Source organism: Melozone crissalis, unplaced genomic scaffold, assembly GCF_028551555.1.
Source record: "Melozone crissalis strain CALT ecotype California unplaced genomic scaffold, PUWL_Pcris_2 ptg000013l_1, whole genome shotgun sequence".
NCBI classification, from domain to species: Eukaryota; Metazoa; Chordata; class Aves; order Passeriformes; family Passerellidae; genus Melozone; species Melozone crissalis.
This window is the reverse complement of record NW_026535791.1, coordinates 61044610-61062488: the sequence shown is the minus strand read 5'-3', so window position 1 is coordinate 61062488 and position 17879 is coordinate 61044610. Positions and strand designations below refer to the sequence as shown.

General features: G+C 37.4%; 1 protein-coding gene across 6 annotated transcripts in view; it reads right to left on the bottom strand.

The window, feature by feature from the left end:
• Positions 1-17879, bottom strand: part of CNKSR2 (connector enhancer of kinase suppressor of Ras 2) — a 206170-nt gene that overhangs the window by 86365 nt on the left and 101926 nt on the right. For 4 of the 6 annotated variants that reach the window (XM_054271704.1, XM_054271705.1, XM_054271710.1 and 1 more), the window contains one exon: positions 8729-8875. The exons of the other annotated variants lie outside the window; for them this stretch is intronic. In XM_054271704.1, coding sequence (XP_054127679.1) covers positions 8729-8875 — 147 coding nt within the window. The remainder of the gene's footprint in view (positions 1-8728; positions 8876-17879) is intronic. 6 annotated transcript variants of the gene reach the window in all.

The following is a 17879-nucleotide window of genomic DNA, read 5'->3' as shown; positions in this document are numbered from 1 at the left end:
AATCCAATATTAAAATATACTGAGTTCTGCTTTGAAAGAGTTTTTTCTCCTCCATCTTTTTGGAAGTTTACTCCTTGAAGAAAGAAGTGCTAGGATTGAAGGGAATTCACTATACCTAAAATTCTGACCTTAGTAACTACTTAAAGACACAAACATTTCACATTGTATTGATGGCAGAGATGCTCTAAATGTGGACTGAATGGGTGCATAGAAAGATCCTTCTCCCAGCACTGTTACCAATACTTTATAACAGAGCAAAAGGGTGTTCCTGTGCAGAATAATAAATTCTCATTTTCTAGATACTAATCTTGACACTGGAGCAGAAAACCCAAAAAGTTTAAAGCAGGATCATTGCCAGAATGTTGGCCTTTCATCAGCTGGTGATAAGAGATACAAATCTATGCCTATCAAGCCAAGGCCCCACCACTGTGCCACTTTTTTACAATCTGTACGTAGGAACAACAAATATCACTTAGGAAACCTCATCCTTTAGCCAGTTACTGCCTTGTTTTGGAACAGAGCTGTGTTAGGTGCTATGTAGCCCTAATAAAATACATGCTTAAAATTTGCTTGTTAAAACTTTGCAAGTCCACCTTTAGAGTGACAGCTATAAACTGACACAAGTTTTCTGGTTTTGAATGTTCCAAATCTGTTTCCTATAAACAGTGATACTGCCTAACTCTTCTGTTGCTCATTAGAGTTAATGTGAGTATCCTACAGCCAGGCCAAAGAAAGACTGCCAGTATTTACAGGAAGAAAGGGAGAAAGACACACACAAAAACCAGACAGGTAAAAGACTTTACAACCACTAAAAACAAGACAAATCTACAAAAATATGAATAAAATTGGTGGCAAGAACAGGTCAAAAACCCCAAAACAACCCAAAACAATATAAAACATCCTAAACATCCTCCCTCTCTCTTTCAGAGAAACAAAAATCTTATCCTTTACATTTTCATCTGTGACAATGTAGCCATAGATGTTTTTGAACCACTAACACAACAGTGTTTGCTACCTTTCTGATACCCTGCACTTCTATAACAAGAACACTGTGGCTTGCTGAGTGGCCAACTGAATTATTTTTCATTGTAAGCCAAGAGGATTTTGTGACCTAGATCCTGTTTACACTTGTTAAGCCCAAGCTGTTTGCTCATGGCTCATACCAGCAGAAGCACTGAGAGGAAGACAAACTGTGTAGACAGGTTTGCTCTTCTCCATTTAGAAGAAGTAGTCAAGCCTTTACCACACCTGCATGAAAAGGGAGGTAAGAGGAGAGGGGGACTTGGAGACCAGAATTGTGGCAGTCAATGAAACCAAAATCAGTCAAACCATAAGCAGTGAGCTTATGGTTTATCTTACATAGGGAAAATAATGCTCAAGCATGAAAGCATTCTGGACTTACAAGAGTTTGATGTCCCTCTGGTGATCCTGACAAGCTGCTGCAGAGCTAGAGGACACAGAGAAAGAATTTCCCTTGTGTTACAGCCTAGAATACCTGGCTGCAACTATATAAATTCTAATAATATTTTCCTAACTTCTGGAAAAAGAAAAAAAAAAAAGCTGAAGTCTGAGGAATCTGGTATAACACACAGCCCTGACATACAAGTCAGCTTGTCCTCCAGGCAAATTGCTGGCTGATCCTGGAAATCAGTTTGGGTTTAGACATCTTTGACAAATGCGTATTTTGGTTTATCTTTTAGCACAGGAAGGTGGCTGAAACAGTGAGTGCAATAGGAAGAAATGGTATGCAGTCCAACCCAGAAAGCCACGAGCTATCCAACTTACTGAAGGCCAGTGGTTCCCTGTCAGAGGTGCAGACACAGTATAACTGTGGACACACTGAATGACTGTGGTACCTCACAGGATGACAAAGCAAATTCACCGTTCCAGGGCACCTGGAGCTCCCAAGGTGACAGAAATCATAATCCAATCCAATCCATGTGGAGGTACAATCCTGTAGGATTGTCCCAAAACATACTAGGATGTCTCATTTATTTTCAATATTGCTTTTGCATTGCCAACCTCAACTCTGCTTATTTTCAAACAAACAGAAAAATTGTCCAAATAGAAAAAAAGGGAAATCCCAATTTAAAAACCCCAGCATTTATCACAATTACGTCAGTAAATCAGTAGGTTAGTAAGAATGTTTACATGGTAAAAACATACAAAAGGTCTCTCCTGGTAGTAGCTCAACACACTGAGAGCCTTGCTGTAACTACCACCTTGTGCTGTTTCACTTTTATGCACAGAATGAAAAAGTCTTCAGACCCCTCTGGTTGAAAAGAAAGCCTTCAGAACATGGCCTAAATGTATGGTACATGTACACAGCACTTTGCATAGGAATTTAGAGACCTCAACTGCTCAAGTCAATCTGGTCACATGCAAGCAACCAGCTGGTGCAGCTCTCTGCTTCAGGGGCAGCCACCCAGAGGGCCACATGCAGGCTCCTTGGACACAAAACCACAGGCAACTCCAGTCAAGTATTTCTCAAGTGGATGCCTTGGAGATCAGTGGTATCACTGATTTAATTCTCTGCCAAGGAGTAGAGATTCTCCTGCTGCAGTTCCTTCTGGCAGGCTGGCCAGGGGAAGTGGGATTGCTGAAACAGCAATAAAACTAAAATATTTTCAGATCTAAAGAATTGAATACTTAGCCCATGGGAAAAGCCTGACAGAGAAAGTTTGGAAGTTACATATTAAAACGGGAACAACCTAAAAATGTCACACAAATGACCCTGCATCAATCTTAATCCACAATGACAGACACAAAAGCTATAATTCAATATATTTTGGAGTACTATTTCTCAAACATTTTGAATGCACCATCCTCCCTCAGGTTCATTAGTCTTTGCAGAGCCTTCCCAAAACTGCTGCTTGGCTGCAGAACAGGAAAGCAACAGTCTTTACTCACAGCAGCTGGGAAAAAGGAAATCCCTGTCAGCACTGACTGGCAGCAGACAGGTCCCCTCCCTTCAGTAGCTGTTCTGCCCCTGCTTGGCTCTGCCCTGTGGTCCCCACCTCCCTCTTGCCAACAGGACCCATTGCTGCTTTTTGCACTCCCAGTCCTGAAGAAACTGGGAGGGTGTCCCAGTGAATCAGCATATTCTTTTTGATTTTACTATCTAAACAATTAATGTAATCAATATGTAATATACACTATCTAAAATTATTTTATATGTTTAAATGTCAAAACTCTTTGAACCTTTCATTAACACCCTTGGAAGCTGCAATAGAAGTCTGAGAAACATTGCTCCAAAAAAAGACATACAATTTTTCAAAATATAAGCAAAGCTAATACAAAATTTTAGATCTCATTATCTTTATACAGTATTTGCATCAATAAGCAGATTTTACTACCAATATATTTTTCACATTGAATCAAAATTACAACAATACATTGAACAAAATGTTTCCAATAAATATTTTATAATAACAATCATGACATGAAATAATGAGACACTGTAACTAATTCAGAGTTCATTTTAACAGTGCTACAAAGAATGCCCAGTTCCCATGCAGTTAAAAGACAACTAAGTAATTTAAAAACAAACAATTGTTTTATTCAATTTTAATAATTAAAAAGGATAGGATCATTACTTCTAGTCATAAATGATGAAAACAGTATAGCATTGTGTCTAGATGAATGAAAGAGGCGATATAATCAAATAAGAAAATACACTGAATAAAAATAATAAAAGCATCATTTTCTTTCAAACAAAGGGCTTCTTATTGTTGCCTTTGCTTCTTAGGAAAATTAAAAGCTCAATGTGTAACAGTGGAAATATGATGCACATCTAATCCAAAACAAACTCTGTTAGAAAAACTACAGATACTGAGCTGCTGGTGGCTTTTAAAACAGTACAATTTAATCAAATACAAAACAGTACAGCAAACTATAAAGATATACAAAAGGTGACATTTAAAAAGGCTTGGTGAAGGAGGGGTCAGAAGGTTTTTTTCCAAGTCAACACAGCAGATGTGGCTGGCAGCTGGACCTGCCCCATCCTCAGTGCAGGAGGAAGAGCCTACTCCCTGACACCAGCAGGTGCATTCCACATTAACTGGAGCATGGCACAGGTTGCTCTGGCACTCTTCTTCTGTATTGAAAAAGAACTGGATGAAGAGTCTTCCACGCTGTAATAAAGTCCATTTTCTTTTGAGTAATTAACAAAGACTTTTCCAGAAGACAAAGGAGGACTTTGCAGCTAGGTTCTTGCTAGTGTGCTGCCAGCAACTTACACAAAATTTCATATGCTCTGAGAATCTTCTCTATTGAACTTTCCACCTTTATTCCAACAGCACTTGAAGGAGCCTTCCTTTGAAACCCCCCCAGAACAACACAAAGTGGAAAGGAGAAATAAAACAGACAATCTAGAGCAGAGGAAATTTATTTTGGTTAGGTTTTGAACTAGACAAAAATTTAGAGAGTTCAAAGATAAAATCACCTCTATATCAAACAAGGAAAATGAAAAAAAAAAAATAAGGGTTAAAGTTAATTGGTCTGTTCACTATATTCAGTAGCAGTCAGAAATACAAATATTGCAAACCGCAACATCATTCTAGGTTCTCACACAATGGATCAGCCTATCAAAAAAAGTAACTGAAAGGCAAATTTAGTAAGGTTTGTCTTGCAGGCATAACACCTTACCATTTATGGTACAATACCATATTAATAAATACTTTCAACTTTGCAAAAGGCAACCACTAAATTCCCCAAGGCCACAGCTATCTAATTCAACTGTTGAAAAAGCAGTAACAAACAACACAGGCTGAAAAATGCCTTGACTTCACAAATTTGGACATGATTCTAAAATGCATCATGGGAGAACCTTGATTACCAGTAAGAGGTTGGATACTGATGGATATTAAAACAGACAATCAACTCACTGAAAACACAAAAAAAAAAATCCCCAATCAACCCAACAGCACTTTCTTTAATCAGGACACAAGGGGGAAAAAAAAGGAGGGTTTTTTTTCTGTACTGATTGACCTTAGAGCTGGAATTAGTGCACTTGTAAATACAAACTCATTATGTAATGGTGCATGGTATAGCCAAAGGCTAATTGTATTATTTTACTGCACATCAAACCATTCAGTTTCAGGATGGCTACATGAGATGCATAATTCTTCTTCTTCTTCTTTCTTTCTCTCTCCTAACCTTTCATATTTATTCTAAGGATAAAAAAATTTATGAAAAGAATAAATATAAGTGTTTCTGCTAAAAAGGAAAAAAAACTTCACCAAGAATTAAGAATTAATCAATAATTATGTAGCCTGAATTTAACTCCTAGTTCATGGCAAGACTGCAATGCAAAGGCAGAGCTCTTCAAAGTAAACAGCTGAAAATTCTAAGAAGCATTTATGCCAATTAAAAACCAGTTAACATCAGAATGATCTAAAAGCATTTTCCACACTTGGAGACTGTGAATGTTTGGCTGGCATATGGCTAACCTAGATCACTAACAGTGGGCAGAAAGCTCTTAAACACTTCATTATCAGTTTATAATTTAACTCCTAGGACACCCTGTCACCCATGCACAAACCAGCTCGATGCACTGGTGGTACCTGCACACTGCCTGAGCTGGGACACTCATTGAGCACTTTCTCAGCTCACAGGGATTTTTGATATCTCTCCATTAAGCTTAGTTTGTCATGCAGCTGCAAATGGTAAACTTCATGTTTTTAAACGCAACTGCAGACTGAACAAGCTGAATGTCATTTACCAATAATGCCTCCACATTATTCACTTTAAGCTAAAATTAAGTTTCAGAGGTTCGCAATTAAAACATCACATTGTAAATTTTAATGTAAATGAGTCTTCTAATTTAATACAATGAAAAATTTACCTTCTATGCCTATGGCAAAAGCTATTAAATGTATTGATTCGTGGGATGCATACAAAAAAATCCAGTCTGATTTTGTGTCATCCTCCTTACATTAGGGCACACTTCCACCTTCCCCCCTCATTCATCACAATATGATTAGGCTGTGACACCACATTTTTCCTGTGTTCACTCTATTTGCAGACACAAAAAGACCACAGCAGTTTTTTTGCTGATCCTATTTCCCATTTTGTCAGAATTTCACTCTATAATCTATATCTCACTCTATAATCTTTTGAATATTTTACACTTCAACAGAATTTTTACTAAGTAACAATTTCCTTATAGCTTGTGTCTGCTGAATAATACATTTAGTTCAATTAACTTAACTCTGGGATGACAGCACATGTGTAACATTCTCAAACATTTCAAGACATCCTGATATGGGAAAACAAGATAGCATAATCTCCCCTGCTTGCAAAGTTGATGTTAAGCAATGCTTTCCTTTACGTTTTTCTGGTATTTGCTGTCACTTTCCTTCCTCTCCTCTCACATTACATCCCAAGCTTTATTAAAGAATAGCTCCTTTATGTGAATCGGGAACATAAGAAATTTCAGAACTGCCATAGCATCAAATTGCAATTGTTACACTTAAGAGTTTTTCTGAAGAATTTTTTTTCCAGGCAATTAGCTAAATATAATTTCTTCATATTTTAACAGCTATAAATTTACACTGCACTTGGACTTCTTTTGATGCTTGTTATTGATAAAATATACAGTACTGATATCACACTTAGGCTACACTTGAACTTCAATATCAGCTGACTTCAACATCTGTTCAACTCTGATCTGCATAAATCAACAACAGAAATTTCCACATTATGCATCTTCTGAAGTTTGCACTTCACCCTGGAGCTTTGGCCACACTCCGCCTACTTAAGGAAACTGTTGTTTCTCACACTAAAATTATAAATTAAAACAGACACATACATGCCCACTGCACACAAGTGCTGAATGAGGTTCTGGCCTTTTCCTGGTGTCATGTTTGATAAAATCAGAATAATATCATCATGATACCAGAACTCTATCTGCAATGTTTAACAGTATCTCTATTTGTGCTCTATTTAGCCTTGAAAATATTCATATTTTTCATGCTAACAGCAAGAACTGATCTTCCCACCCCAATACTCCCATTGCCCCCCATTCCCCAAATCTGTAACATTATAGAAAATCACCATCTGGGGTCAATGTCATCCAGTAAAGAAAATCCACATTCAAAGCAGCTGTCCAGATTCCCTTTATCATCAAATGCAGAGAAAGAGGCATGTGCAGGGGCAAATTCACTGTATCCTAAAGGCAGATCAGCCAAAAACAGGCCAAGATGAATGGATCAGTAATTACTAATGCCCATCTGCTGGCCAAGGGGAGTTTAAATGAGAAACCGGAATCACATGTAGATATTTACATAGCAGATCTAAAGTTCGATCAGTTGAGTAAGACCCAAGTACCTGTCAGAAAATTTTGATGTGGGGTCTGCAGTGTAATTATTCTGGTAATAAATGATAAAGTGAAGCAAAATGGAGTATTTAGGAGCCTTGTCCAATTCACCTGAAGAAATACCAAACACACCCATACTCACGATTTAGACTGAAAATATCTGACTCCATTTAAAGCAATGATGTGAATTTCAAATTTGTATTTATATTCTCACTAAAGCTATGGAAAAAGCCTTCAAGTACAGACATTCATACACTCATTTCATGCATCCAGATTTGCACTTTTATCTCCAGATACTAATTTCTGGTTGAAAGTTTTTGTCACATGTGCATTAAGCTGTTTATATCTGAAAGGCCAAAAACCTCAATTATTTAAAATTTTAGTTTCAAAGACTCTAATACATTTCACCATTATATAAATATTTATACACACACACATATATATACACACACACACGAAAGAAGTTCTTCATGGCATTAGTTTTTAATGTATCTCCTAATATTTCAAATGGCATAAGACCACAGATAATGGCAAGGGCATTTCCATATCTCATTTTCCTATTGTTCAAACTTTGCAGACGTCTTTTCTCTTTCATATGTACTTAATTTTTAATTAGAACTTTTAGTGTGGTTATAAAAATGTCCCAAAGAATGCACTCTTTATGCAAACAAAATAAATTTCTAAAGAGTATTCTGTTTGAACTGAATGGAAAAAAGGATTATTTGTTGGTTGCATCAGTTAGTTACATGCCTTCATCAGTCTGAACATAACTTTTATTTCCTAGAGTAATCAATCACAGTGACATTTTATCCTAGAGTTAAACATGAAAGCTTCAATGAAATTCTTCCGCAGCTTTCAGCACGTTGCAGATGTACTAAAATTATGTGCCCAGCCAGACATCCTGTGCTATCCCTCCTTACGTGCAAGCCTTCGGTCTCAAACACAACTCTGACACAAATACAGCTTTGTTTACATGAGGAAATTTTGATTGTTAAGTGATTTATTGAATACAATCACCTTATAAATTTTCCTATAACTCCATCAGTGAGAACTCAAACATTTTTACCCCCTCTTTTCAGAGGTTATGCTGTACTGAGATCTTCACAAGAAATCAAACTAAAATTTATCATTTGTGAAGTATTATTTTGTCTCTCCTTAGCTAGAAAAAATTATCTACTTTTCTGCATTGTAGAACACTGGGATGGTTATTTTTTAACTTTCAAAAGTTCTAACAGGTTTAATTTCAATTAAGCCTATGAGAACAAATCACATAGAAATAATTTCAGAAACAATTTTTCAAAGTATACAAGAGTAAATCTATATGCTGCTGAGGATGAAGCACAATAAAGCATCATTGAGATAATCTGTAGTTAAAATGATGGTGTATGACTTATGATTAAGCTTCATTACCTGCAGAGCAAGGGGCTTCCATCTCATATTTTTCAGTAAAGCTGGTGCTGAGGTAAGCATGCTCTGAGGTCGCTTTTTCAAAGTTAAGATAACACCACTCGGATCCTCTCGTAGTGCATTCACCAAATTTTTCAACTGCCACCCCACCTGGTAACCAGTAAAATCATTACAATAAAATTGAGGTACATTATTCAATATGTAATGTTCCCTTTTTAAATATGATTAGTAAATAACATAAAGGAGTGTATATATATCATAAAGGAGATAACTCTAGAAATGTCAAAACTTAATTACTGCATAAAAATCACATAAACTAAAATAATTACTATAATGCATTAAGATGTATATGCATCATGTCAGGTTTTAGAATTAATAAACTACTGTTATTTCACTGAAAAATGCACAATTAAATCTCAAGGTGTTTTCAAACTCAGCTCTGGTACGCAGACTTTAGAGACTAGAAAGTTAAAAAGCCCTGGCTTTTGCATTGACAGTTCATTTCAAAACTGAGCATTTTGTACTTTGTGGTTCCTGTTCAAACGTCACTAACCACATGTAGTCATACACTACTACTCCTAGCAGCTTATGCAGGCACAAACCAGTTCAGGAAAACCTACTCTTCACACTGCTATAAAAATGAAGCCAGAATCACAAGGCCTGTTTTAAAATAGTGCTTCTTTCATGATGATTTCAGAAACAAATACAGTAAATCAATGACAGAAATGTAGTCCAGTCACTACACATTAGCCCAAAATAAAATTTTCCTAATTTAATTACAGCATTTTGAAATATTTTAAAATTAAAACCTTGATTAAAATGGAAAGCAACAAGTTTCTATTTATAAATGCAAGGAGTCTGAATAATTCATTTTGCACTTTCAAGTATTTTAAATACTAAAAAACGTACTTTAAATACTAAAACAATTTAATTTATGGCAATGGTTTTAAGTCTGAATATGGCCTGATTACAGGGTACCTATTGCAAAAAGCTTTAGGATAGTAAAAGTATGCTTTTTCAAGTTTGGCACCTAGACTGGCAATACATAGAATCATATATCCCTTCAAAATCTTGGCCTGCAGACCCAGAAAGTGATTATTTCTGTAAATTTGACAGCTTTTCTACCTCTTTTTGCTCTGTCTCCCACCCTTGCCTGGCTAAACAAACAAGTAAATTTCCCTAATTTGTAAATGATCACAGTTATGGCCATTTTCCTTCTTTCACAATTTGTACAAGAACACTGTCAAGAAGAAAATTATCTAGCTGAGAAAAGGAAAAACAAAGATCTAGAACCTGGAAGTGATAAGGTTATTTTATATTTGAATAATACATTGAAAAATCCCATTAGCAGTGTGAACAAAGAACACAGATGTTCCTTATCACTGGTATAGTGCAACGTGACACAAACATATGTTACCTATGCCTAAGCAAGATAATCACATGTAGGTACTTGCTATTTATTTTGTACCTTGTTCCCTATTACACCAAGCATTGGTGTATCACTTATTTTGATTAGTATCACTTCTTTTAAGAACTGCTTCTCCCAAACAAACCACCTGAGCCAACACTGATTTTACCAACAACCCTGAATCACAGACATGGCTCAAACCCCATCACCCTTTCTCCAGCTCCTGTGAACCTACCTGTCCTGTTTCCACCACAGCAAAGCCCAATATATCCAGGATGCACTTCTACAGTAAGATTATTGTATGCAAAGAAAACGGGTATTGATAACATGCATATTTATAAATATTTTTCAGCTCTCACAGAAAACTTCTAAACATGCTGAAATCCTTATTTTTACTCCTATGTACTAGGCATGTGGCTATTAAACTTTGAACAAAATGAAACATTAAATTAACCAATTCCATCTCAATTCCCACATCCCACTGAAGTTTTTCATTGTGTTTCAACAACATTTAAACAAAATATCTTCAAGCCTAAGCTTTGTGTGTAAGGACACTGCAATCTTATAAAAAAACCCCCTTGCTATTTACAATATTGTTTTCTTATTTTAGAGACTCCCACCACTGCTTAGAAGCAATATATTCCCCACAGTTACATAATGTCACTGTGGGCATATGTGAGCTTTCATTTGCTATCCAAAAGAAGGAATCACTGGCCTACAGTTCATGTAAGCTATTTCTGTACCTAAGGTACTGCACACTGTAATTCCCTAATGCAACAACTGAAGAGGGATTAGTGGAGCAGAATCCTGCTGAACAAAGCAGCACAGGGAGCCTTGAGGAGAACATGACCTGACCTCAGTTATGGAGTCAGGATGTAAAGTTCTTCCCAATTAAGTTGGTAGTACACTGCATGTGAAAACTGTACTTTACAGCCATGTGTTTCTCACTGAAATAGCCAGAGGAATATAAATAAAATTGGGGCTTTTTGGCTATGCTAGCATTTTAAAAATAATTTTAAATGCACTTTCATACTATGCAGAGATAAACTGCCTCATGTATTTGAAATATGCATTACATTGCAATAAATGGGAGATTATCTAGTCTCCTCATAAGTTTGGGGGATTAAAGAAAAAAATAGCTTCAAAGCACTAAATCTGATGTATTTAATTTAGAAGCTCATGAATAAAAACAATTTAACTTAATTTTTCACAGTGAAATTCTGAGTTTACTATCAATTTCAAATGAAGTTCATCCTCTGCTTTTATCTAGTTCCCTGACAAAACTTTCCTCGCTGTTCAGACAGGCCTTGATGACTCCTCATAATCTGAACAAAAAGAACTAAATTGGCCTAAGAGGAACAAGTCACATAAAAGGTAGTCAACAATCAATTGAAGGAAATCAATGCCCACATAGGAGGCCTGGTTTTCAGCTCCAGCATAGTTCAGATACTCTCAAAATTCATTCTGACACAGACAAAACAAATTTTTTTGAGGAGGTCAGGCTGCAAAGGGAAAAAGCAGGGACTATATCTGGAACTGAAAACTCTTTTTCAGAATTCCACTTCAGTGACAAGTAACCTACCCTTTAACTACAATTTGGTTTTACTCTCTCTAACATTGCCTTTCTCATTAACACAGTTAAAAATTTGCAACTTCTAATCATCCAATTTTTGGGCAGAATTTTTTAAGTTCCTATCATATCCTTGCCCATGTACTGCAAAAAAAGGACAGTAACAAGAAAGTTTCAACACTGGTTTGAAAATTCAATATATACGTAAGAGGACTGTATTAGCAGACTACTTTACTTATAGTAAAATAACCTGAGCAATTAATTTTGAGAACAGTGCACTATGCTGACCAGATGGCCATTTTTATGGGGCAAGGAAGATACTGCTGTTTGTTTCAACATAAATTTACATTGTTAAACTAGTGCCACCTGGAAGCAGCAGCCAGGAGAGGTGTCTGATGGCAGCCCAAGCCCAGCGCTGGCTTTTGCTGCCCACGCCTGAATCCCTGTGCAGCTCATGGCCACCAGGACAGCCACTGGCGCCCTGAGGGTCTTGGTGAGATGGGTTTGCCAACACTACAGCAGCTCTGCTGGAGGAGCCTGCCAGAGCAGGGAGGGACACAAGGGGTGACCCACACCTATGGACTGGTGGCCCAAGGCCAGATCTACAGTGTTGCTGGGGTGGCACAGGCAGGGGCACCACGCTCCCAAAGCAGAGGGAACCCTGCACAGAGACACAGCCTGCACACAGGGTGCCTACAGCACCAGCATCAGGCCACCTCCACATTTCTCATTCATTCCACCACCTCATGCCCAGGGACCCTGGCCAGGCTGGGAAGCCTCGCAGGGTGCTCCAGAGTCACTCAGGACACCCAGGTTCCGTCGGCAGGGCAAGAGAGGCACACGGGAGGGAGCCCTGCACAGCCCTGACACATCCTCCTCCTCTCCTTGCCAAGCACCCACTAACCCAAATCACAGGCAGCTTTAGCAAAGGGTGCTGTTACAAGTCCCCATCCATCACCTGGAAAAAAACATGCTTCTGAGCAAGCTGACATACATTTAAAAGATCTCTATGCTTCTTTGGCTTTCAGCAAGTCCATCTGGATGACACTATTACAAAAGCCTGAAATTAAACTTTTATTTTGAATTTCTATTCTAAATTGTCAAGAATTTCACTTCTAAATAATTAAAAGTTGTTCTTAAATAGGTTTTCCCCCCCAAATTAATCTATTACCCCCTTATGACAAGCTTAGAAGATTGGCAATAATCTTGCTTTTTCTGAAAGTAACCACAACCATTCATTGAATCTTTTTGTCACTCAGCTGCATTCATGACAGTATTCCCATAGTCCTGTGCTCATTCATGAGTACTGCTGTATGTTATGATCCAGAAAGGAGATCTGTAAAGTGTTTGAGCAGGCAGCTCAAATACAATTGGATGGCCCTGCACTAACTATTTTTAGGATGCTATGAAATAACCTACAGTCTGAAAAATCTATTACTTGTATCCCCAGAGAACAGCTACATCATTTAAAAGCAGTGTGCAAACCCAATACACAGTACAACTACAGCATTGAGAGGGTGGGATAACAGACAAATGGCAGAGAGAACAGAGACCTTATTTTTACAGGCATAATTCTATTCTAAGGGTGACCCATGAAGGTTATTGAAAGCTTTCTGCATCCATGAAAACAAAACTGGTGGTTTTTTCCCATTACTTTAATTATTTCCTAACTTGCAGATTTTGAAAAGGTAAAAGTAGTAATATCTTTAGGCTTTTGAAGGAAAAATAGTACCTTGCTGCTAAATATAATCTACTAAGCCATTTCCTATTTTCTAACTAGGGGAATATGCAAAATCCACTCTAATGTCTAATTTTAAAAAGTTGGGGGACTGGGAAGATAACCAAAATTCTTTTTCTTTCAATGCCGCCTGTAATTAGTTGCATGCACCCAGAGTACTTCGATCAAGATTTCAGGCTTCAACTTTTCAGCTAAAAAACCTGAACAATTTCTAGAAGCAAAAATGCATTCACCTCAAAAAATAGGTTTTTTAAAAGACTTCCATATCAAACACTATCTTGCGTTTAATGAAAAAAAATAGTGCATAAGGAAAAAATCCCCAACACTGCACTTCAAATAACAAATATCAAACATAGCACGTTGTTAAGCAACTCAGAATCTGACAAGAAATTCAACAGCATCATGCTGTTAAATTAGCAAACTGATTTCCATGAACACAGGCCAGGAACAAGCTCAGTCAGCTACTAGTCCCATGAAACAAATGTTAGTAGCAAGTATCTTCTTCCCTTTCCTTTGCTGCAGATGCCTGAAAAGGTGAAAAATTAATGGAAAGCCATAGGTCTTCTGTCTCCAGAAAACATAACTAGTGAGGAAACCACAAAAGGATGCTTACAGCATGGACCACCACAGAGATGAAAGCTGTGTCTGTATGCAGTAGGGGAGGCAGTGTCAGGAGAGCAGGAAATGTCTTTTCAGGGATTTATCCAGGTTCTTAAGCTAGCATGATAATAGCATCCTACTTGCATAATGGTTTTCTCCTAAAGAGGAGAGGTTAATAATATTGTGATTGCATAGGTTGCAATTCTAATTAAAGAGTATCTTGGCTACATTATTTAAATCAATGCAATTCTAATTCAATGTTAAAAGTCAGTTCTGTGCATCCTAAAAATGTCACTGATCATACTGCACTGTATCATTGCCCAAAGTCACAACGATACAGTTTGTATGTAAAGTACATTGAAAAAAAGTCATATCTTTTACTTGAATAATTCCTGATATTTCACTAAATCTTCTTCTTACTACCATCAAGCCATGAAATAAGTGATTTTTAAATTCATTTTTGGCTATGTACACTAAAGATCACAATTAAGAGACTTTCCCAAGAATAAACTAAGTTAGGATCCAAACTGAGAGTTGAGTGCAGAAATCGCCACCTCTCATTAAGCTGCCCTAAACACATTTCCTTGTCAGAACATATATCTGACTCAAAGCTTAACTTCCACAAGTACAGCAAAGTACCACCATAATTCAACAAACTTGAAAATATTAGTAACATGACTACAGAGCACCTCAGTATAGGAGGCAACCATCTGTATTATCCATGAGGGAACTAAAATTTGATTTATCCAGAAACAGAGAATCAGTTTTGTACTGAAGCTTGGACACTGTTAAATAGCAATGCTTACCTTTCAATTTCTACTGATACAATCAACCTTCAGCTCAGAGCTACCCCATTGCTTTTGAGTCATTGCTAGTACAACATCCTAGAACAAATAAATGAGCATATTTGTTGGAAGAGCAGACTCCAACTTTATGGGTTTGGTTATATATTTTACAGACATAAAGGTCAGTTACTAGGTACAATTTCTGAGGAAGAAGGGTCTCATTTCCCCATTTTAGGGTATGGCTCTAAAAAATGGGGTTGGTTCCAGCTCAGATTTGGTGCACCTCTGAAATTCGAAGCATTTTCCTTCACTTGGGTACCTGCAGTGACTGGCTGTCAGCAGTGTGGCAATTATAAGGCATCTCTCTCTTCAACCAGGAGCACAGATAACCAGAAAAGACAGCTACTGGCAATTTGGAAGGTTTTTACTCAACTCTCCATCTAGTTTCAGAACATGGATCTCAGCACTTTCTATCTTCAGAAGGACTAAACTCAGTCAAATATTTTCAAATACTACAAAGGTGTTTCAAGCACCAAGATGTGCATAACTTCCATGGGGGCAAAGCACTGTGCTGATGGGACTATGCAAACACAAACCCCAATCATACAACAGACAAGAAAACATTAGCTCCTTGCACTGGCATATGGGCAATGAGGGCTCTGGTCCCAATTCCCACACACCTCTTTTTTATGTAATATAAATGCAATACAAACTAACACACACTGCAGAGAACAGGGTCTGGGAGCCCTATTGTGATGAGCAGGCCCTACCCCTTTCTTCAGCAAGGACACAGAAATTAAACTCTTATGAACAAAGGTGCTGCCACCAGAGTCCCTGCTTGGCCTCACTTCCAAGGGCTTCCAAGGAACATATGGAGAGCCCAGGTGCCTATTCATTTCAGAAGGGCTTCTGCCAAAGGACAGTATCTCCCCAGCCTATGAAGAGGCATTTCAGCATCCTTGGGTGGCCTCTGGTGAATGCTAAGAAATCTCAAGTGCCATCTAAACAGGCACAAAGAGCTGGTGGCAGGAGCTGGAGGCTGAGGCAGAATTTAGGCAGACTGGGTCATACCCTGCTTTCCCACAGATTAAGCTGCAGTATGGATGTGGATGGGTTCCCTCTTCCTCAGGAGAGAGGAAGAGCCAAATTCTCCACATTTCACATGGCATAAGGAATGTGCTCTTCAGAAGTGACCCTGCAGTATTAACCCCCAGCCACATTTGCCTTACAGGAACTCATTTTTGTGGCCCTGTGCTTCATCTCACCATGGGAATTTGACTTGTGTGTGTGTGCATTGCACAGTCTCATCCCCAAATGCTTGTCCTGGAATTGCAACAACAAACATATGGAAACATACATGCATACACATATGCATATTTCTTTCAGATTAGATTTACATCATCAAAACTCATTATTTCAGAATTATTCCAGTGAGTCAGTAATTCCAACAGTCTTTGACCTCCCCCAGATTTTCAGTGTATAAATAAACTACTTGAGATCCCCAGCTAAAGTGCTGTTACCCTTGAAGCAGATGTTTCTCAAGACTGAATTCATATAGTGAAAATAAATTAAGACATTACATAGAAATTGTCAAAAAACCCCAAAATTAAGGACACTAATGACCAAGCAAACGGAAAAAAACTATCCAAATCGAAAATAAGCCTGTAAGCAAACTTAGTCTGCATCACTTAGCTGGGAGGGAGGACAGAGATATGGAGTTAAAAGAATTTGTCTTAAAAATGCAGGAATTATTTAGTCATGATAGAGCCTTTCTTTTTTTTTTCATTTTACTTCCATTAAAATAATCAACTATAGACTATGTACTCTGTTCAAGCCACTGAGTTGTTTGAATCCAGTGTTGACTTTTTTAAATAAAAATATATGTGCTCACAGTACATCTACTCAAATCATAGAATTTCCCTTGCTATATTTTTTCCTCCTATGGGAGCATGGATTTGCTTTTCTTACTGTTTTGATCTATTTTTACAACAACTATCGCTGTCTTACACTTCCTCACAGATAGCTCCTAATTTCACCAGAATAAGACAACAGATTATGCAACAGAACATCAGGCTGGCACCTGAAGATCAGCTGTGTCATGTACACACAGCTGCTACCTGCACAAAGCACAGAAGTAGTCAAAATTATTCCATCCTAACTCATATATGGTCCAGGCTGTGCACAACTGTAATGTCAGTTGTGTTAATATGCACAACATTGAAGACACCTCTCCTTAAGTTTTCATCATCTTTTCTACAGCGTACTTCAATTTTCAGCAACCTCAGTTAAAAGGAAATTATTAGCAGCAGAATAATACCTGCCTTCCTTTCCAAATACACACACCTGAACATACACTAACAGTAAGCCTTTTTAACCTCTTCTTAGGAGACAAAAAGAAGTACATAATCTGTATTCTATTCTACGGGCATCAAAAATGTTAACAATACAAAACTCTAATTCCACTTAATATCTGCTACCTGGCATAAAAAATTTAATTATTTATTCTGAAACAATAATTTTAACTGCAGAATTTACAGTATTCTCACTATAGAGAACATACTGTCAAAATTTTAATTTAAACTGCCTACAAATACAAATTGTACATAGATTTATAGCCAGCAGCAACTACTGAGAATATGAAAATAATTTTTATCAGTAGTATATGCAAAACATTTTGGCAGTATATTGTCTTTCAATATTTATGTTGAAAATATTAATACCATTTACAGCACCACTTAGAGGGGTTTTTTTTCCTATGGAAATGCTATCATGTGGAGGAAAAAACAAACCAGACAAAAACCCTCTAAAATAAAACCATTAAAATACATCATCTTCCAGTGTGTTCTGTGCAGAAAGATGAATTTATCAATTAGGTCACAAAAATACTCCACAGAACAGCAATTTTTAGCAAACACATCCTCAGGAGTATAGTCCTAAGTATAGCTTGTATAAAAATACTAGACTTGGATATGGACTCAGAAACGTGGCTATTGCCAGTGGTGACACTATGAAGGCCCACCAGTGACACTCAGAAAAAGTCAATTGGTGTCTGC